The sequence below is a fragment of the Myotis daubentonii genome, chromosome 15 (assembly GCF_963259705.1).
Source record: "Myotis daubentonii chromosome 15, mMyoDau2.1, whole genome shotgun sequence".
Taxonomy (NCBI): domain Eukaryota; kingdom Metazoa; phylum Chordata; class Mammalia; order Chiroptera; family Vespertilionidae; genus Myotis; species Myotis daubentonii.
The window spans coordinates 18,439,591-18,459,295 of NC_081854.1; the positions used below are offsets into that span (position 1 = coordinate 18,439,591).

The 19,705-nt window shown below is 54.3% G+C and overlaps 2 protein-coding genes and 1 non-coding gene across 7 annotated transcripts; 2 read left to right on the forward strand and 1 right to left on the reverse strand.

Moving 5' to 3' along the window:
- Nucleotides 1-216: 216 nt before the first annotated feature.
- Nucleotides 217-5,261, forward strand: ZNF526 (zinc finger protein 526). 3 transcript variants are annotated; one of them, XM_059666406.1, is made up of 2 exons: nt 217-589; nt 2,677-5,261. In XM_059666406.1, exon 2 carries the CDS (start codon nt 2,694-2,696, stop codon nt 4,662-4,664), a length of 1,971 nt encoding a protein of 656 aa, XP_059522389.1. In that variant the 5' UTR covers nt 217-589; nt 2,677-2,693; the 3' UTR covers nt 4,665-5,261. The 3 variants fall into 3 exon arrangements, with proteins under 3 accessions (XP_059522389.1, XP_059522388.1, XP_059522387.1); XM_059666405.1 differs by lacking the exon at nt 217-589 and adding an exon at nt 594-696; XM_059666404.1 differs by lacking the exon at nt 217-589 and adding an exon at nt 713-1,018.
- Nucleotides 5,262-5,715: 454 nt separating this feature from the next.
- On the forward strand, nt 5,716-5,818 carry LOC132217747 (U6 spliceosomal RNA). Its single transcript, XR_009449005.1, has one exon. It is a non-coding gene; the product is annotated as a U6 spliceosomal RNA (small nuclear RNA).
- A 1,662-nt stretch (nt 5,819-7,480) lies between these two features.
- On the reverse strand, nt 7,481-17,491 carry GSK3A (glycogen synthase kinase 3 alpha). 3 transcript variants are annotated; one of them, XR_009448805.1, is made up of 12 exons: nt 16,814-17,490; nt 14,965-15,152; nt 13,492-13,575; nt 13,215-13,325; nt 11,099-11,229; nt 10,899-11,005; nt 10,098-10,195; nt 9,926-10,021; nt 9,330-9,516; nt 8,892-8,984; nt 7,981-8,155; nt 7,481-7,688 (listed from the first exon to the last, which is right to left on the reverse strand). XR_009448805.1 is itself a non-coding variant. In XM_059666410.1 (12 exons), the coding sequence occupies exons 1-11, from the start codon at nt 17,094-17,096 to the stop codon at nt 8,082-8,084; spliced, it is 1,452 nt and encodes a 483-aa protein (XP_059522393.1). In that variant the 5' UTR covers nt 17,097-17,491; the 3' UTR covers nt 7,481-7,688; nt 8,045-8,081. The 3 variants fall into 3 exon arrangements, 2 of the variants coding, with proteins under 2 accessions (XP_059522393.1, XP_059522392.1); XM_059666410.1 differs by having other exon boundaries at nt 8,045-8,155; nt 16,814-17,491; XM_059666409.1 differs by having other exon boundaries at nt 7,481-8,155.
- Between the last annotated feature and the right edge of the window lie 2,214 nt (nt 17,492-19,705).

Sequence of the window (19,705 nt, forward strand, 5' to 3'; positions counted from 1 at the left end):
AGGACGATGCTCTAACCAGGACCAACATATGTTATTTATTTGAGAGAAGAAGGGAGAGGGAGAGGGAGAGAAATGGATGAGAGAGCCTGCAACCCAGGCATGTGCCCTGACCGGGAATCGAACTGTGACCTCTTGGTTCGTAGGTCGAGGCTCGACCATTAAGCCACACCGGCCAGTTTCTGTGTGTGATTTCATCCAGTTCCCTCAGTAACCTTGGCTATGACGCGAGGCCCTTTTACGCGGGAGTAAAAGTGAGGCCCAGAGAGAAGTACTCCAAGCGCGTCCGGCTCCAGTGCTGTGTTCTCAGAGACGCTCAGTCTGTTCAGCTGTGACACCTCCGTCAAGGCCTGAGGCCGCCCAGTCCCCTCCGTGGGCCCTCACTTCAATCGCGCGCACCCGTCTCCACCAGCAGCCTTGGCACCCACGCGGCGGCCGGGGAGAACTGCGCAGGCGCGTCTCCGAGCCCGGAGCCCGGCCCACAGGGCACGGCCGTGTGTGCGTGGAGACACTCGCCGAGCCCCGCCTGAGTTTCAACACGCAGGCTCAAGGGCGCGTGCCCTACGCTGCAGGTTCTGATTGGCCGCCACGGGTAAGGGCGCCGCCCAATGGGAGGTGTGGATGGTGAGGGGTGCCGCACACCGGGAGCCGAGGGTCTGTGTCAAGAGCGGCGGGGGCTGCAGGAGGCGAGAGAGACGGGTGAGGGTCACCGCGCCGCGGGGCGGGCGGGTGAAGAGAGCGCTGGGCCAACGGAGAGGATGGAGGGAGACGAAGGGGACCCCGGAGGTCGAAGAGATTGGGGCCTGCGCTATGGCGGGAGCGGCGCGGAGTGGAAGGACGGCGCTCCTTCCTATGTGCCCGGGAGCATTGATGGAGCGCCGGTGGAGTGCCGGACCCTGCACTGGAGCTCGCCGTTCCCCGACACTTTGCCGGGAGCGCTTAGGTTGCAGAGTTGATACGTCTGGTCAGAGAAGAGGGATGTGTAGCTGTGCAGCGAGAAAGTTGAGCTTCCAGGCCCCTGGTGGGTTCTTTCCTGGAAGGACTCACTGGTCTACTCCCCCTTCCCTCCCCCCAGTAGTTTACAATCCATGATTGGGAAGGGGGGAATGTAAACGAGGAAAATCCAGATGTTAGGTCTTCCAGGCTACCTTCTAGAAAGACCTTTACTGGGTACTGCTTTGCATAAACTTCACACCAGGCACCGGACCTCCTCCTAGAGGAGTTCTCTGTTTAGAGTAGGACTGTAAAACAAGAAAAAATTAAACTCTCAGGCCCTGGCAACTCAAAAATTAGTGAGGGAGTTAAGGACAGTTTAGCTCCTGGGCTTTTGTGAATTATTTACTCAAGGAGCATTTATTGGGCACCAACTGAAGGCAGGGTCCTGTGCTGGGCTGTTTCTGTGGGAGTTAACATCTTAGGAGAGTTGGCCTGGTGGGGAAGTGGAATGTGCACTGGGACAGTTGAATACTCAGGGCCTCACTTCCTGGAAGGATTAGTCATCCACTAAATATCTCCTCAGTATCTAAGGTGTGCGAAGCATTCTTCCTGGCATTGGAAATATCTCAGTGATGAACAGACTAAAATCCCTGCCCTCTGGGAACTTAATAGGAGTAACGTGTATGTGCCAGGCTGTAAACTGCCCTCTGGCATTAACACATGTGTTGAAGAAGAGATGGAGAAGGTGGAAATTGGATTTGGAAAATTAGCTCTTATACTTGTGGGGGAGGGGGGGTGTCATTTGCTGAAGGGACCCTGGGCCTCTGCTATGTGAAATGACCGATAAGAATTGAGCCCACACACTTAGAAGCGGGGGTGGGGCACATAGATAAAAGTTTAATAGTTAAAGTCCCGGTCCCTGGTCAGTACTTTAGTTGGTGACAACAGTCCCTATAATGAATCAGAGCTGTCCTGCTGACAAGCTCAGTGAGGAACACAGAGACTTCATCCCAAGTTCATGATAATGGCTATAATAGAGGTGGCACTGGATACCATAGGAACTCTGAGGAGGAGGGGAGTGGCCACCAGCCTCAGGCTGTAGACATCAGAAAAAGCTTCACAAAAGAAATGCTGGGGAGGAGTTCGCTAGACTAGAAGAGTGGAGAACTTACTTGGTAGAAGGAATAGCAGCATCAAAGACCTAGGGTCCAAAAACATTTCTGGGTAACTACAAGTGGTCCTGCCTAGCCTTTATCAAGTACCAGGGACTTTGTGGTCAGTACTACTTTTAGCCCCATTTCACAAGTGAGAAAACAGTCTCAGAGGAAGTGTGTGGTGGAGCTCAGATTCGCACCAAGAGCAGTGTGGTTCCAGGGCCTGACCTCTTAATCTCTTTGCTGCATCTCTGTGTCTCCATGTAGAAGGAGGAAAGGTGCTGCACAGGCAAAGGCCGAGAGGCCCCTAAAGACATGTGTTCTCAGAAAGGGTGCAACTAGCCCTCTGGGTAAGGAGGGCAGCATCAGAGGCCAGACTGAGGAGGGCTGTCTCCTGCAGATGCCTGGCCGCCATGGGACGTGTGTTAGCTTCAGAGTCGCAGGCTCATTAAAGACTGAGGCACAAACACTGAATCTAAACTTGGTGACTGACGGAGGCTAATGAGTGACAGGATGGACAAAGGAACTCCTAAGACATCCCTCCTCCCCTTGGATTCCTGGTGTCTCACCAGCTCCCTTCTTTTTCCAGGCACTGCTTTCCCCACAATGGCAGAGATGGCTGAGATGGCCGAGATGCTGACACAGATATCACCAAGGGCAATGGAGATGTCAACAGAGGTGACTGATATGAAACCTGAGGAGGCCCTTGCCTCATCCCTCTTTTTCCAGCACCACCAGTTCATGTGCTCCGAGTGTGGCAGCCTCTACAACACACTGGAGGAAGTCATCTCACACCAGGATCAGCATGTGCCCACTGTCACAGAGGAGGAGGCACTGACCACCCAGGACGCTGGCCTGGAGCCAGAGCTAGTGCCAGGTACTGGGGATGGGCCTTTCCAGTGTGGTGACTGCAGCCAGCTCATCCTCTCCCGTGGTGAGCTCCTGGCCCACCAGGACTCCCACCTGCAGGCCTCTGCAAGCCAGATCCAGTACCAGTGTGGGGACTGCCAGGAGCTGTTCCCCTCGCCTGAGCTGTGGGTGGCTCATCGGAAGGCCCAGCACCTTTCTACTGCAGCAGCCAGGCCACCAGTGCTGCCGCCTCCCCCGCCCCCTCCCTCAGCACCACCACCTCAGTCTCCTGCTCCACCTGGAGTCAAGATGGAGCCCTATGAGTGTCCTGAATGCTGTACCCTCTGTGCCACCCCTGAGGAATTCTTGGAGCATCAAGGCACCCACTTTGACTCCCTAGAGAAAGAGGAATGCAATGGGCTAGAGGAAGATGAGGATGAAGAAGATGATGAGACAGAGGAGGAGGAGGAGGCGTTGGCCTCAGAGGTTGGTGACAATGCTATAGAGGGCGACAAGTCCACAGATACCCGGCCCCAGAACTGTGGGGATTGTCCCCAACACTGGACCTCAGCAGGGGCACGCCGACGACACCGGCGGGCATCCCATGGCCCAGCATCAACAACCCACCCCTTCCGCTGCAGCCAGTGCCAACGCAGCTTCAGCTCAGCAAACCGGCTGCTGGCTCATGGGCGGGCCCATGTTGGTGGCACACACGAGTGTACCACCTGCTTCAAGGTCTTCAAGAAAGCATCCTCATTGGAGCAACACCTGCGACTGCACCGAGGGGAAGCCCGCTACCTCTGCGTGGACTGTGGCCGTGGCTTCAGCACAGAACTCACTTTGGTGGCCCACCGGCGGGCCCACACCTCCAACCCATTGCATCGCTGCCGCTGCGGCAAGACATTCAGCAACATGACCAAGTTTCTTTACCACAGGCGCACCCACGCCGGCAAGAGTGGAGTGCCCCCCCTCACAGCAGGAGCCTCCCTGACTCCAGCTGAGCCCATGCCCCCGCCACCACCCCCTACCCCGCCTGCCCAGCTGCCCTGCCCACAGTGCTCGAAGTCCTTCGCCTCAGCCTCCCGCCTCTCTCGGCACCGGCGAACGGTCCATGGGCCCCCTGAGCGACGACACTGCTGCGGGGTTTGTGGCAAGGGCTTTAAGAAGCTGGTCCATGTGCACAACCACCTGCGGACACATACGGGCGAGAGGCCCTTCCAGTGCCATTCCTGTGGCAAGACCTTTGCTTCTCTGGCCAATCTCAGCCGCCACCAATTGACCCACACAGGGGTGCGTCCCTACCAATGCCTGGACTGTGGTAAGCGCTTCACACAGAGCTCCAACCTGCGGCAGCATCGGAGGCTGCACCTGCGGCCAGTGGCCTTCGCTCGAGCACCCCGCCTCCCCATCACTGGTCTCTACAACAAGAGCCCCTACTACTGCGGGACATGTGGCCGCTGGTTCCGTGCCATGGCAGGCCTGCGCCTGCACCAGCGGGTCCATGCTCGAGCACGGACAATGACACTACAGCCCAGATCACCACCTCCCGCCCCGCCCCCACCCACCCAGCCTCAGCAGACTATCATGTGCACTGAGCTCGGGGAGACCATCGCCATCATCGAGACATCCCAGCCGCTGGCACTTGAGGACACACTGCAGCTGTGCCAGGCGGCACTGGGGGCCAGTGAAGCGAGCGGGCTGTTGCAGTTGGACACGGCCTTCGTGTGACACAGCTAAGGGCAACAATAAGAGTGGTTGCAGCAGCAAGTGTGGGCTCCTCTGGGGAGGAAGGGGACCACACCCTGGCAAGTCCATCCCAGTGGGTTCCAGGATCTACCGGCATCTTACCCACTGGCTCCTCAGAACAGCCCCGCCAGGTTTCTCTTGTCACCTTTCTCTGCCTGAGGGGAAACTGAAGCTCTGAGATGTGATACGATCTGTCCCAGGTCACCCCACGTAGCAGGGTTTGCCAAGGTTCTTTGCATCACCCTGCTACCCAGAAACATCAGGTAACCTTTCCTGAGCCCTGGCCGTGTGCTCAGGTATGTGCCCCATACACCTTTAGGTCCTTTGCTGTCCCCCCAGCCCGAGCTTCCCTGGACTTCCAGCACCCAGGACTCAGCCATGCCTGGTGGAGGAAGGTACTGACTTCTCTGGGCTTCCTTAATCTCACCTTTAACAATGGAAGGAAACCTATAGGTGCCGTAGTGCTCAGCTGCAGACAGTGATGATGGAGACCCAGGAGTGAGTCGGACACGGGGCTCGGCCCAGGAGGCCTATAGTGTGTTAGGAACATGCACAAGTACAGATGGCCTTGCTCTCTAAGTGTGTCTCGTTGATTCTTTATCAGCTTGAGTGTCCTAAGTCCTCCCTGAGTGCTGGGCGATGCTTGGGGTAAGAGACAAGTCACGCTTCTGCCCTGCCCCTCAGGGGCAGACAGAGCTCAGCCCCAGGTTCCTCAAGGTTGTGATGGGGGTGCACATGGACAGTGGGTCCCAGAGCAGGGAACAAAGCTCGGTGGGAGATCAGTAGAGACCTTCTAAAGGAGGTAGGAATCTGCTAGCATAAGAGGAGAACATTCCAGGCAGACGGCATGGAGGGTGAGTTCTTAGTATACTTGGAGACCGTCCAGTTATTCACAGCCACAGTAAGAGCGAACATTGGACTTCTAGCCGTGGCAGGCACTGCAGTAACCACTATACATGTGTTATGATCCCAACAGGCCTGAGGTGATCTCAGAATGATCCCTGTTGTACAGATGAGAAAATGGGCAGAATGCTTACTTCGGCAGTACATACACTAAAATTGGAATGATACAGAGAAGATTAGCATGGCCCCTGCATAAGGATGACATGCAAATTGGTGAAGTGCTACATAGAAAAAAGAAAGAAAAAGAAAATGGGCAGAGACTTGCCCAAGGTCTCACAGCTAGGCAAAGGCACTGCTGAGATGTGCACTTAGATGGGCCCTTCAGCCCATGCCCATAACCAGTGCTATTGAGTGACTGCGACCTGAAACCCTTGCAGGAGCTGGGGGCTCAGAGGACTCATTATAACTGGAGGAAAGGTGAGCCAGTGTCACAGAGTAGTTGGGGTTTGGGGGGGGGGGTCTTTCAAAAGATCAAAGGCCTTGGGAGCAGGAAGGGATCCCCAGCCTTTTCAAAGGTTCCTTGAGGTGACAATTCTTCCCTCTCTAAACAGATGATACATGGCCGGTCAGGGAATGGGGCAGAGTGAAGCAGGGTTGTCTGGGAGGGCTAGACCTGGGAAGGCCTTGGAGCTGGGCTAAACTGGAGCAGTGCAAGAAGGGGTGGGCCCTAACGGGGGATTAGGTTCCTTGGGGTCAGGGTGGGGCTATGGGGAAGATTGAAGATGGTCCAGGAGGGAGAGAACAGGCCAGAGCTGGGCATAGACCATGGGGATAGGGGGAGGGGGAGGGACGGTGACCTCATGACTGACCAGATGTAAGGGAAGGTGTCCCCAGCAGCCCGACCACAGGTCCCCTCACCCAGGCCAGCCCTCCTCTCCTCTGGTCCACATGCCTTATGTATGTATTCATCATACATAAAGGTGATGCCCAAATGGTTCTGAGCAGGGAGCTCGGGGTTTTATTGGGCAATATACAGATGCCTCTGGGGCTTTTTAGCAGACACTACAGACGTCCTTGAACTCCCTCTGGAACACCTCTCTTCACCAGTGGAGCACATGTCGGTTGCTCCTCCCGATTCCCTTCTTCCTCTGCAGCCTCTGCCCTCACCTACTGCTGACACCATGTGGAGGAGGTGCCATTTCCCTCTGCCCGGGGTCCTACTGTCTGGCCCCAGCATGTTTTCTAAGTGAGGATAAAGGCCAGGCTCTCTGCCTTAACCTTCCCCAGGGGTGTCACTTCCCAACAGGTATGAGCCCTGTTGAGACCTGGAAATGAAAGCTTGGGGACAGCACCTCTGCCCCCATGCATGCCCACTAAGAGTCTACATCAGGCTCTGGTCTGTGTGGGTCAGTGGTTAGAGCATCAGCCTGTGCACCACAGGTTTGATCCCTAGCCCCAGTTGGGGCATGTTCGGGAGGCAACCAATCAATGTTTCTCTCTCCCCCTCCCTCCCACTCTCTAAAAATAAATGGAAAAATATTCTCAGGCGAAGATTAACAAAAAAAATTTTTTTAAGTTTACATCAGTCTAAGTTTTGTGTCCTCCAGACTCTGAAGCAGCAGGGGCTGAGACAGCTTTGTTAAAGTCTTGACCCTGCCACTTAGTCTGTGGCCATGACCTCTCTGATCCCAGCTCTCCTTCCCTGGGTGGAAGCAAATGGTTCGACCTGAGACCAGGGGGCAGGCTCCTCCCAGGCCTCTGCAGCATATAAACCAGACCAGTTCATCCTCACACAGGAAGGTTGGGCCCCTCAGCCAGGGTCCAGATTCATGCCTGAGATGGCCCAGTTTGGGTTCACCCTACCCTGTCCCCCACCTGAGATACAGCCCACTCCTGTCCCAGGACAGCCCACCAGACACCTCCCTCACCTCTGAAAAAAGACAGCTAGACAGAAGCAGGTTTCATGCCAATAATTTATTGAACGGAGGTCTGTACACAGGCAAACCTTACTGTGGAAACTAAGACATCAGGATCCCCCCACCATCCCTAACCCAGCCCTCCAGGGTGGGGAGAGGAGGGAGGAGACCTTAGGGCAGAGGACAGGAGGGGAACACAGCTGTAGGAGGGGGAGGAGCCAGGTTGGACGGTGCGAATCGACGTTTTCTTTAAGAAAAAAATTATAACAATCTATTTACACCCGGGGGCCAGGAAAGAGGAGAGGAGATGGGCTGGGCTGGTTCTATTTACAAGGGACAGGGGAAGGGAGGGTGGATTGGAGAAGGGCGGTCTGGGGGGAGGGAAGAGGGCCAAGGGATAGGAGGTCCTCATGCCCCCAACCCCGTCCATCCTTCCTTCTCTTCCCTCCCCACAACCAGTTGAAATCCTCTTAAAAAGCCCACCATAGGGGTGAGGCTGGTGAGGAAGGAACAGGAAGAGGGAACAGGGACTCATTTACCTCTGCCCTCTAGTCTAGGGGCCCAGCCAGGGCAGGAGCTATGGCCCCCCTTTCCCAGCCCCACCTGGGGCTCCCAGATGGAAGGGTAGTTGGCAGGGCCCTCAGGAGGAGTTAGTGAGGGGAGCTGTGGCTTCAGCTGACTGCCATTCTGAGCCGGTCTGAGTCTCACTTAAACCTGAAGAGGAGAAAGAAGCAGACCAGTTAGCCTTTGCTTTTCAACACCCCTCTCCCTCCCCCTCCCCCTCCCCCTCCCCCCCCCAAAAAACCTCCACAAGCAGGAAGTCCATGTAAGATGCTGCATTTGAAAGTGAAAGCTGTCACTTTAGATCCATGGTTGCAAACTCAAATGCCAAAGGACCGAGGAAAGGCAGGCTCACTGCCGTCCCGTCTGACTTTCTTCCCCAGGAGAAACAGGAAAACCGGACTTGAACATGAAATGGCCCAAACTTTTTTAAAAATATATTTTATTGATTTTTTTTTTTCCAGAGAGGAAGGGAGAGGGATAGAGAGCTAGAAATATCGATGAGAGAGAAGCATCAATCAGCTGCCTCCTGCACACCCCCTACTGGGGATGTGCCCACAACCAAGGTACATGCCCTTGACCGGAATCGAACCTGGGACCCTTCAGTCCGCAGGCCGACGCTCTATCCACTGAGCCAAACCGGTCAGGGCCCCAATTTTTTAATGTGCGCAACAAATTCAACTGTTTGTATAGGCCAAACATATGTCTTTGGTTTTCCAGTTAGCATTTCAACACAAACATAGGCAATAATACCCAACACAAGTGGCCATTCACATGTTGTAAAATATGCTTTCTATACCATCAAGCTGTAATTTTTACAGGAAACTGACAGGCTGTGAAAACAGCCCCTTTCCCCCCAGCTGAAAAATGCTGCTCTACCCTGACTTACCTTGTGAGGGTGGGGTGAGGGTGGCAGTGCCCGCCGGGGACCTCAAGTGAGGAGGGATGAGAATGGCGTTGAGAGATGGTTGTATGGAGAGTTCTAGAGACAGGAATGGACATGCCTGGTCAGAGGGCAGGACATCTGCAGACCCAATTGGAATTAGAAAAGGGCACTGAATGGGGACCCAGCTCTTGGCAAGGCCAGTGTTTGCAGACACATGTAGCCATCGAGTACTTAATAGGAAAAACCGTAAAGAGCCTAGCACAGATCATGGGGCACGGGTGAATCAGGTTTGGGTTTCCTTGAACCATGGGGGCCTCTTCCATGTCCCAGGCCTTCCTTGTCACCCACCCTCAGCTCCCCATTCCTGTCTTCAACACCAAGCTCTTCTCCACAATCACTGGCTGCCTCTCCAGTTCCCCAGACCCCAGGCTGTGCCCTCACCACCAGGACTGAAATTGAAGAGGGGGGGAAGCGAGCGGTTGTTAGGGAGCTGGATTCCGTGACATCGCAGTTCATCAAAGAAGCTGTGGGCACAGGCTTCCAGTGGGGAGAGCCTCGAGGACGGTGTGTACTCCAGCAGGCTAGAGCAGAGCGCTATGGCCTCAGGTGGCGTTCGAGATTTGAACACCTGGAGAGAAGAAGAGAGGCAGAAGTCACAAGGGTGAGGCCCTGGATACTTGCATGCTCCTGCACCTCGCCGCCACAATGCCTGCAGCAAACGTGACTGCCCATCTCTCACAAACCTACTTTCCAAATGAAGAAACTGAGACACCGCCACTGAGGGGAGCTGTTTGTATCAGGTGAGCAGCCCGCCATGACCATGGGCTCTGCTGTAAGTCTGTTTCCCACTAGAAAAGTAGGGCTCTTGAATCTACTGTGGATCCTCAACTTTCAGATTACTGGAAATTCCATCAACTGAAATCTAATGAAAGTCACTGACCCTCTCCAATGCCATGACTTTGTAGCCAGATCCCCAGACCACTTGGCCTCCTATAGGGACCTCAGCCATGCTATTGGAGCCCCTAACCCTGCCCTACCTTTGTCCAAGGGTGAGCTTTAATCTGGGGGAACTTGAACTCCGTGTAGTTGGGGTTCATCTCTCGGATCTGCTCCCGGGTTGGTGTTCCCAGCACCTGTAGGAAAAGGAGGGGTCTGAGCCAAGATCCCTATCACTTAGCCCCACCTCTGCCCACCTGGCTCTGCCCTCACCTTGATGATCTCCACCAGCTGGTCTACCCCACTGTCCCCAGGGAAGATGGGCTGGCCCAGGAGGAGCTCGGCCAGTACGCAGCCAGCTGACCACACATCTGAAGGGGGAATGGGAGAGGGTCAGGGTTACCATGCCCACCCCTCACAAACACTTCCATCCCTTATGATCAGAGAGGAACCACCTTGCTCGAGATCACACAGTTTAGGAACCCTGGAGTCTTGACTTTGACCTCCAGGTCTGCCTGACTGTACAGGTCTGCCTGACTGTACTGTACTCTTCCCCTTCCTGGTCTGTACCTTGAGCCCTATGACAAATTCACACCTAAGGACCAGGGAGTTTCACACCGGCTGATGAATGTTCTCTTCCAAACCCTTCATGCCCTCTCCTCAAGCCTGGAGGGTGGCAATGTCATCCCCACCAATGGGAGGAATACAGAGGCCTATAAGCAGGTCACACCCTCATGGCCCACCTCAGATTGCCCCAAAGTCACCATCAGCCCCTCCCCCTGGATGAGAAAAGATGGCTAACTAGGAGGTTCCAGTGTCAGTATGGACTCTGGAGTTGGGTCAGCTTTCAAAGCCCAGGTCCTAGCAGTGTGACTGCGGGCAGGTGGCCTCACTGCTCTAAGCCTGAGACTGCTCATCTGTAAAGGAGCGTAAGACAACATCGCCCTCCTAAATTTGTGAGGACGGCATAAAAGAATAAACATTAAGCTTTTATCGCCAAACCTGGCACACACACACAAAACTCAAAAACTGCCATGACTGCCATCCCCACCCGCAGCCTCCCATAAGTCTGACCGATGGATGAGGTATAATCAGTGGCTCCAAAGATCAGCTCGGGGGCACGATAGTAGCGAGAACAGATGTAGGAGACATTGGGCTCCCCCCGGACCAGCTGCTTTGCACTGTGGGAAGAGGTGAGCAAGAGTGAACACAGGCGAAGGTTGGGGTCCTTCCTCACCCTTTCAGCCACTCAACACGCCCCAGGTCAGGCCTACCTGCCAAAATCACAGAGCTTGAGGACAGCCGTGTCAGGGTCCACCAGCAGATTCTGGGGTTTGATGTCACGGTGACACACGCCCTGGGAGTGGATGTAGGCCAAGCTCCGGAAGAGCTGGTACATGTATACCTGGGACAGACAGGGAGCAGAATTCCAGCCCGGCTCTCCCCAGAGCATGCCACTGCTCCACCCTCTTGGCCAGAAGAGCCATTCCAGGCCCTGGCTCCAACTTGAAAATCCTTCCGTGGCCCCTTGGTTCTCAAATTTTAGTGTGCACCAGAATCACTTGGAGGCCTTGTTAAAAATAGGGGCTTCTGGGCCCCACGCCCAGAGTCTCAGATTCAGTAAGTTCAGGATGGGGCTTCTGCAGCAGCTCCCAGTGAGAACTCCTGTTTCAATCCCATACCCCAGCAGAAGCCCGGTGAGTAAGAGAGACATCAGGAAGACCTTGTTTTAGAGGCTGGGAGCCAGGCACCCAGCTCCTCCAAATCCACTGGCTGGAGGAAGGGCTCAGCTTTCTATCGACGGGTCCAGTGGTCGGCAAACTCATTAGTCAACAGAGCCAAATATCAACAGTACTTCTTCAAAATAGACTCGCCCAGGCCGAAAACCGACTTCTGCGCATGGGCCACAAAGTTTCAATCGCACTGTACGCGCACCTGTACACTCGCCCGCACGTGGTATTTTGTGGAAGAGCCACGCTCAAGGGGCCAAAGAGCCACATGTGGTTCGAGAGTCGTCGTTTGCCGACCACAGCACCAGTCAAACCACCCACAAGCGGCCCCTCTCCAATTGGGTGTTCTTGCCATTCTCCCATTGACTGACTAGCACAGCCGTGGGCAAACTACGGCCTGCAGGCCGGATCCGGCCCGTTTGAAATGAATAAAACTAAAAAAAAAAAAAAAGACCGTACCCTTTTATGTAATGATGTTTACTTTGAATTTATATTAGTTCACACGAACACTCCATCCATGCTTTTGTGCCTGCCCTCCGGTCCAGTTTAAGAACCCACTGTGGCCCTCTAGTCGAAAAGTTTTCCCACCCCGGGACTAGCACCTAAGTGCCAAGAGAGCAGTGACCTTTGTGTTTTCATCACTGCCTCACAGGGCCTGGCAAGTAATACTGCTTCGGCCTGCTTCCTGGCCTTCTGTTCCTGCTGCCCGTTCTCACCCTGCGCCTGGCCTCCTCCCACAAGCCTTCTTTGATCTTTCTCGCCCCAAGCAGGCGAGGCTGGGGGCCTTCTATGTTTCCAGAAGTCCCTGTGCCCCTTCTAGGAAGGCAGTTGCTAGTAGTTTTATAGTTCTCACGTGTCTACCCTGCTAAACTGAGAGGGTTCAAAGGCAAGGCCTGGGTCTTAGTCAACTGGGCCTCTGAAATTGCTCACTGCAGGGCCTGACACACAGGCAGCCACAGGACAGTCACCACACTGGAGAACTCCCTGCCCCGGGAGTGAGGTCCCATAGCACCAACCACTAGCAGAGCCCCTAAGAGCTTGCAAGGGCTCACCAGGAGCAACTGAGCCCTCGAGCGACCTCAAGTAAACTTGGACCCAGCCACCTCCTCCCAATGCAGCATTGCCCCAGCCTTTGTTCTCCACATCATCACTAGGCTCGCTCATTCATTCATTCAAACTCCTACAAAGGGATAGGAACACTCAGGACTCAGCACCAGGCACTGGGGAATGAACTACAGACGATGGCTGAAGGTGCCTGCTCTCTTGGCTCTGTGGACACGAACCTCCCTCCAACCCTGCGTCCTTTCCACTCCTCTCCCAGACATCAGTGCGTCCCCCTCTGTATTTTCTGTCACCATCACCTGATTCTGAGCTACTGCCTCCAATACCACTGTTGTCACTGGGCTCCCAGTATAGACCCAAGCAGGTACGTTGCAGCCTCCCCAGCCCCAGTCAGCCTACCTCCCTGATTCAGTCAGGCCTCAGGATGGGCTGCCCTGTATTTAGCGAGCTGCATCTCTGGGGGTATGGAAACAAGGGCAGGGAACACGAGACCTTCAAGGACCAACATAAACTTGGAGAACGAGGGAACCCACAGAAGGTAGGAGGATTTGGAGCCACTAGCTTCCTGGGCCTGGGCCCCAGGAGCCTGCCTGCCCACCTTGACATAGATGATAGGGATGGTCAACTTGGCCTTGGTGAAATGACGGGCCACCCGGTACACTGTCTCGGGCACGTACTCCAGCACCAGATTTAGGTAAAGCTCGTCTTTCTGCAGAGAGCAAAGGAGAGATGTGAGGCATTGTGAAGAAAGAGCTTGCAAGGAAGGGGGATGGAAGGTTTAGGGAAAATGGGGAAGGACTAGCAGTCATGAGAAAGGCAGGCAGGAAAATAGGTGGAGTGAAAGTGAAGGACTCCCCCTACCCCTGAGGTCTCACCTTCTCCCCACTGGAGTAGAAAAAGTATCTCAGCCTCACGATATTGCAGTGGTCCAGCTTCCGCATAATCTGCAGCTCTCGGTTCTTAGAGGCAAAGGGAGAGAGCCTCAGAAAACCACCAGCTGTCTTTCCTCCCCTCCCTAGCACCCTTCACCACAGCCCTACTCCCCCATTCCCGCCAACAGAGCTAGGCGGTTACTCCCTATGTCCCAGGTCCCCCTGGGGCCGCCCCTAACTCCTTATCCAACTCCTTATCTGCAATCCATCCCCCTCACACAACAAGCTGGAGGTCTCTGGGCTAAACCCAGATCACAGATGTGCTTTCTTCAGCCCACTTTTTTTAAATGTTCAACTTATTGCTTTTTTAAATGTTTGATTTAAAATCAAAATCCAGTTTTGCAGCTTCTCTTGAAAAATCAGATGATATAGCCGCATGAGGTCCACCTCCCTGCATGGCACAAGCAACAACAGACAAGTAGTGGCCATCCAGTCCACCCTAGTCCCCACTCCTCCCTATTGTTTCCCTGGCTGTATCTTGGTCCTTGAGCCCTGGCTTGGATCCTGTGTCCCAGACTCCAGGCTCCCAATTCTCATCTTCCCAAAAAGGACCCAGCCTCAGCCTCTTCCCAGAAGGCCTGGTCTCAGCATTCTTCCCTATTCTCTGTTTCCCTCTGGGGCCTCAAAACTCCCCACCCTCAGATCCTTCTCACTTCTGGGAGCCAACACTAATCAAATTCTGACCAATACCCTGGAGCTCCTCCTGCCCAAGACTACTCACTGCTAGGACCCAGGGCCTGACCTGTTTCCCTCCCAGTGTAGGCTATTTCCAGATTAGCCTAGCCTCCAAAATGCCATCCTTCCAAACCAATTATCCCTCAACTTCCACTCCTCCAGCTCCTTCTCATTCCCTGGGTATCCACTAGCTCACAGGGCAGCACTAGATGAACGGACACCCCTTCTTCAGGAAGGCAGAGCCCCACACCAAGGCGTGTGGTTCGGTGAGCACTGGGCAGGCTGAATTCTACCCTGCACTCGCCAAGTACCTAGGGCAGAGTGAGACAAGACCTTTGCTTCCTTTCTGCTCTGAGCAGAAGCTTAACTTAGTGATTAAGTTAAGATGGAGAGCTTGGGAATCAGAATCTAGTCTTGACCTCTGGCAATTCTCTTATCTGAGTCTGTTTCCAGTTTCTGCTTACTTAAAATGGGAATAACAATACTTACACCTCCACACAATCTTTATTAAACAAGAACTTGCCTGCAAAAGCATTTACGAAGAGCAGAAGCCCAATAAACTGTCAGCTCTGGGCTTTCCTGGAACCTATCTTCCCATCTTCCACACAACTCCCTCCCTGCTTCCCCCTTCTCCTCTGGCCCATGCTCACATCCCCTCGGGGACCCCAGGCCAATGCTCTGGCTGGAGCTCTCACCAAGCATGCCCAGTTAAGCCTCCCTGTCCCCATTCCCACCAAGTACCTTGAACCTCTTGTCCTGGAGAACCTTCTTGATGGCTACCAGTTCCCTGGTCTCTGCCAGCCGTGCCTGGTACACAACCCCAAATGAGCCATTGCCAATCACTTTGATGTCTGTGTAAGCCACCTCCTGGGAGCGCTCCGGGCCTTGGCCTAGAGTGGCTACCACTGTGGTCACCTTCCCGCTGTCACCTGGGGAACAAAGGAGACACAATATCCACTGACCCTTCCCCTCTGGCCACCTCCCTGTCCTGGCGCTGTGGAGGGGAGGATAGTCTCCACAGGAAGCTCTCTGGGGCCTCTTTGTCCCTTTTTCCTTGTCCCTCCTCCCATAGTGGAAGACACTGACATCTAAAACTCTTGCTGACCCCTAAATTCCACTTCTAGTTAAGCAGCAAACCATTGGGTCTTCTTGGTCTCAAGAGACACTGACACTTCCAGATACTGAATGCATCCAAGCTCACTGCCCTCTGGTCCCGCCCGACTGGGGAAAGCCTGGCCTAAACTCGTCCACTGAAGAGAGCGGTAACCCTGAGGTACTTCTACTTTAGGAAAGCACTAACCTCCCTCGCAGCTCAGGGGAGGGTGACCTCTACGTCCTCCCTGGTGGAGCTGGAAACTTCACCACTGGTTTTTGGTGACAGAAATAAATGAGTCCTCCTGGCGTGAGTACTAGTGCCCTGACTCACTTTTGGGGGACAATGTGCCCTTACCCAAATGCTTTGAGGTTAGAGAAGGCACTGACCTGACCTCACCTGTGTGATCCAGAGTCCCAGACCCCTTCCTGTATGTGGGTGGTCCTTAACAGATCAGCACTAAATTGAGACTAGTGAACCTGATCCCTACGATCAGAGCGCTAGCCCAGCCTCAGTGCTTCAAAGGAAAACGAATTCCCACTTCCAGTCTCTGAATGGCAGCAAATTGTGGTGGCATTCTTTGGGGATAGTGATCCCTTTTTCTTCAGGGAACTGATGGAAGGTTCCCCCAAGAAAAGGGGTCACTGATAAGTCAAATCCATTTTGAGGGACCAGTTGACTCCTTCTTTTGGAAGAGGTGATCCTACATAGATAGCTATTTTTCCAGAGCCGCTAACACACCTCATAACAATAAAAGGGGTATAACCCAAATCCATATCTATGGGAACTATAATCCTCCCTGTCCCCTTCCATTTATGTGAAAGGAGACCCACCAAGCCATGTTTTTTGAAAAAACAGTAACTATGAGTAGGTCTGAAGAGCATGCTGACTCCCAATCTGGCCTTATTTCTAAGAGGTAGCAACTATTAATTTTCACCATTGGGAGTAAAGTTCTACATATTACGGACAGGTTATGATACCAGGCCTTGTGCTTTAAAGGGGAAGACGACCTGGGTACCAGGTCTGGAAAGCTGTAGCCCTGTTCTTTGGAAACACAGTTACTTGCTTCTAAGTAATATGCACTCCAAATTCCCATCTTCTAAAGGGAAGCAAACTCAGAGTGCCCCCCCCCCCCTATTTATTCTCTTTGGGAACAATAACCCTTGAGCCCCATTTGTAAGCGACGATGACCCCTGATCCTGTTCTCTAATGGATGGCAACGTCAGAGCCGTTTTTAAGCCTCAAGAACCCAAAACCTCGGTACTGGAAGAACAGGAACCTGTGACCCCAGTTTCTTTGAGGGTTACTCACGCTAAGCCTAAACTCCAAGTGATGGTCACCCCCTCAATCCTTCTCTTGGAGGGGGAGAGCTCAGATCCCAGTTTTAGGTGGCAGTGACCTCGCGCTCTTATCTGGGCAGATGGAAGAACCTGATCGATGGCTGGGGGGCTTCGGGGACCCCGGTCTCCACCCACCACGGGCGCCGCTAGTACTCACGGCCCAGCTTCACTCCGGGCGGCGGGAAGCTGGTGCCCGCACTGGGGACGCCGCTGCCTCCTCCGCCGCTGCTGCTGGGGCCACCCCCGGAACTCGAGGTCCCCACGCCCCCACCCATGGCTCCGACTGACACTTTCCCGCCGGTGCTGCCGACCGGGCCGGAGGCCGAGCCCCCAGGGCCACCGCCACCGCCGCCGCCGCCGCCGCCAGGCTCCGCGAACGAGCTTGTCCGCGCCCGGCCCGAGCCCCCAGGGCCGCCCCCCGAAGGCGCGCCGCCGCTCATGGCGCCGAGCGCAGGCCCAAGCTGCGGGGCTCGGGCTGCCCGGGCTGCCGCCGCCTCTCCCGGCCTCCGGCCTCTTCCAGGCCGCGCCGCTCGGGCTCCGGCTCCGGCCCAGCGCCGCCGCGGGGCACGCCGGGATATGCAGTCCACCTCCCCTCTGCGCCGCCGTCACCGCCCTCGGCCTGGAGAAAGCCGTGTGGCACGCCGGGAAATGGAGTCCGCAAAGGCCTCAGAGTAGACTGCGCGGATGATGAGCCGCGATACACGTCAGGAAATAGAGTTGTTGGCAATAAGTCGACTTCGTCCACGGCGGACCTTAAAGTACTCGGGGAAATTGAGTCAGAGTCGCACACTCACTCCACTGAGGCAACCGTGAGCAATTCAGTGTGTCTCAGAAATGTAGTCACAGCCACTCCGTCAATGACCTGACGCACACTGGGAAACAGTCTAATCATTCACTGATTCTATTGGCTGTATATGCCCACCGGGGCCAGGTGCACTCTGGGAAATTGAGTCCGCGCAGGAGGACCCACAAATATAGTACGGTCAGGCAAGCTGGGAAATGGAGTCTTCGCCACGCCCTCACTGCATTGCAGGTATAAAGAGACTCCCAAAGCACAGCGGGAAATGGAGTCCCATGTGATCCCTAAACCCCAAGAGTATACTGCAGTTCCGGAGACAGGCTAGCTAGGAAATGGAGTAGATTCAGCGCTCCTCCTCCCTTATAAGCTAGGCCGCAGTCCCTGCCGGGATATGTAGTCAACACCAAGGCTTCGGAGCAGTTGCTACCGCGAGCCCCTGTGTCTTCTGGGAAATGGAGTTCAAGGCAGCCTTTTCCTATTGACTGAGGGGAGGGATCTACCTGAGCCCGAAGCATGCTGGGGAATAGGGCACTCTGTATCCTGACCCTGTCGGCCAAGACTGACTACGCTGGCCCGAAAGTGGAGTCCACAGGGTACCTTCGGGAAAGCGTGAGCGAAAGGGGAAAGACGGCAGTTCCTATGGAGACTGAAGAGTGTTTCCACGTCTCCTTTCCCCTCCCCCAGGTCCTAAGGAAGAACCGGATCAACTAGGGGCTGTTGGAACATGGAGACCAAGTTTCCACAAATCGGGAAGGAAAACCTCCCTGCAAACGATTTGAGAAACAAAGTTCCCGGGGGTTTTCTCAGAACAGTAGTCTTTGGATACAATCTAGTTTTTTTCTGGCGTTGTTACACCAGGAGGCCAAGCGTTAGAAAAGAAAATACAATTTGCCTTAAACCCCCATTCAGCTTTTTGCGTCCTCCTGCTTTCTGTATTACAGGATCTTGGAGGGCCCAAACAAGGAAGCCGGCTGCTAGGAGTAGCCTTGGGTTTTGTGCATGCATTATGTCGCCCCATTTATCGATTAATGCCCGGAAGGACAATAGCACCAAAGGGAGCTGGGAAACAGTTCGTGTGAGTGTGTGTGTCCCGGAAATACTTGGAACTAGAATGAAATCACCCTCGAGCCCCTCCTGCCTCGTGGAATAATGGGAAATGCAATTTCTAGATGTCACTTTAATCCGAGCCTGTGTTCATACTAACTGCCCTGCCCTTTCTGAAGTCTGAATAAAGTCTCTGTTCCTGACTGCAATTCCCCATGGGTGCAGACCCCCGGGACGGAACGGTAGCATTCAAGCCTTTTCGGACTACATTAACCAAAAGGCAAAGCGCGGACCCGCGGCCGCTCCCTTCTCAAGGAAAACGGCAGAATCACGCACAACCCAGAGCAGGTGTTTTCGGGAGTTGTAGTTTGTCAGCCAAACAATGCCTGCTGCCCTCTGACGGCAGCTCTGGGTCGAAAAGCAAAAATCTGAGTCAAGTCCCAAAGCTTGGGAAATAATCCTGCACTGGACCACGAAGGCTCAGAAGGGCTGCGGGGTCGGGCGGGAGAGTGGCGGTTACTTAACGGCCAGAACCCGTGGGACATGCGCAGTGGGCAGCGCATAGGCAACCGCCACGAGGGCACTGGGATACATGGGAGACAGGGAATCTTAACCGGGGTGTTTGTATGACCGAGAACGTTTGTTGAGCGGTGCCAGGGCGGGTTGTAAGTGTCTGAGGGGCCTATGGATTTCTGGAGGTACCCAGGGGAGTGCGAGGACAAGTGAAGGGATCTTATTGGGGACCAGTGGAGAAGTCAGAGGGAACTTGGGGTGTCCTTAAACTGGGAGACTGAGAAACTACTGCTAACTGGGGGGCCTGAAGGGATAAGGGGTGGATGAGAAGCATCAGGAAGGAGCGTTGAGGGTTTGTGGGGATTACAGGTATGAAGGGAACCTCTGATGGGATGAATTAATTGATGAAGTGTCATGAAATCTATAAAGGGCTTTCTACTTGGAACCAGAGATCCTGGAGGATGTGGAAGGGAGCAAGGGAATGGTCTTACAGAAACTAAAAAGATATAGGTGGGTCACTAAAGATTAGAGGGTCCACTGGAGTTTTCAAGACCAGATGCCACCTGTGACATCCTGGTCAGCCCAAATTGGGGGCAATGAGTCTGTTTGGGTCTGGTCTGACCTGGAGAGCAATTCTGGAAGTGAAAGCTTATGAATCCATGTTAGAATTGTTAGAGATGCTTTGAAGGCACT

What these genes read in the sequence shown, in the direction of transcription:
- ZNF526 (XM_059666404.1), top strand. Translation starts at nt 808, where the DNA reads ATGGCGGGAGCGGCGCGGAGTGGAAGGACGGCGCTCCTTCCTATGTGC. An exon ending in GTTGAGCTTCCAGGCCCCTG is followed by an intron (nt 1,019 to 2,676) that starts GTGGGTTCTTTC and finishes TTCTTTTTCCAG; the next exon opens with GCACTGCTTTCCCCACAATG.
- GSK3A (XM_059666410.1), bottom strand. Translation starts at nt 17,096, where the DNA reads ATGAGCGGCGGCGCGCCTTCGGGGGGCGGCCCTGGGGGCTCGGGCCGG. An exon ending in GCCCGGAGTGAAGCTGGGCC is followed by an intron (nt 15,153 to 16,813) that starts GTGAGTACTAGC and finishes TTTGTTCCCCAG; the next exon opens with GTGACAGCGGGAAGGTGACC. An exon ending in AAGCTCTGTGATTTTGGCAG is followed by an intron (nt 11,006 to 11,098) that starts GTAGGCCTGACC and finishes CTCTTCCCACAG; the next exon opens with TGCAAAGCAGCTGGTCCGGG.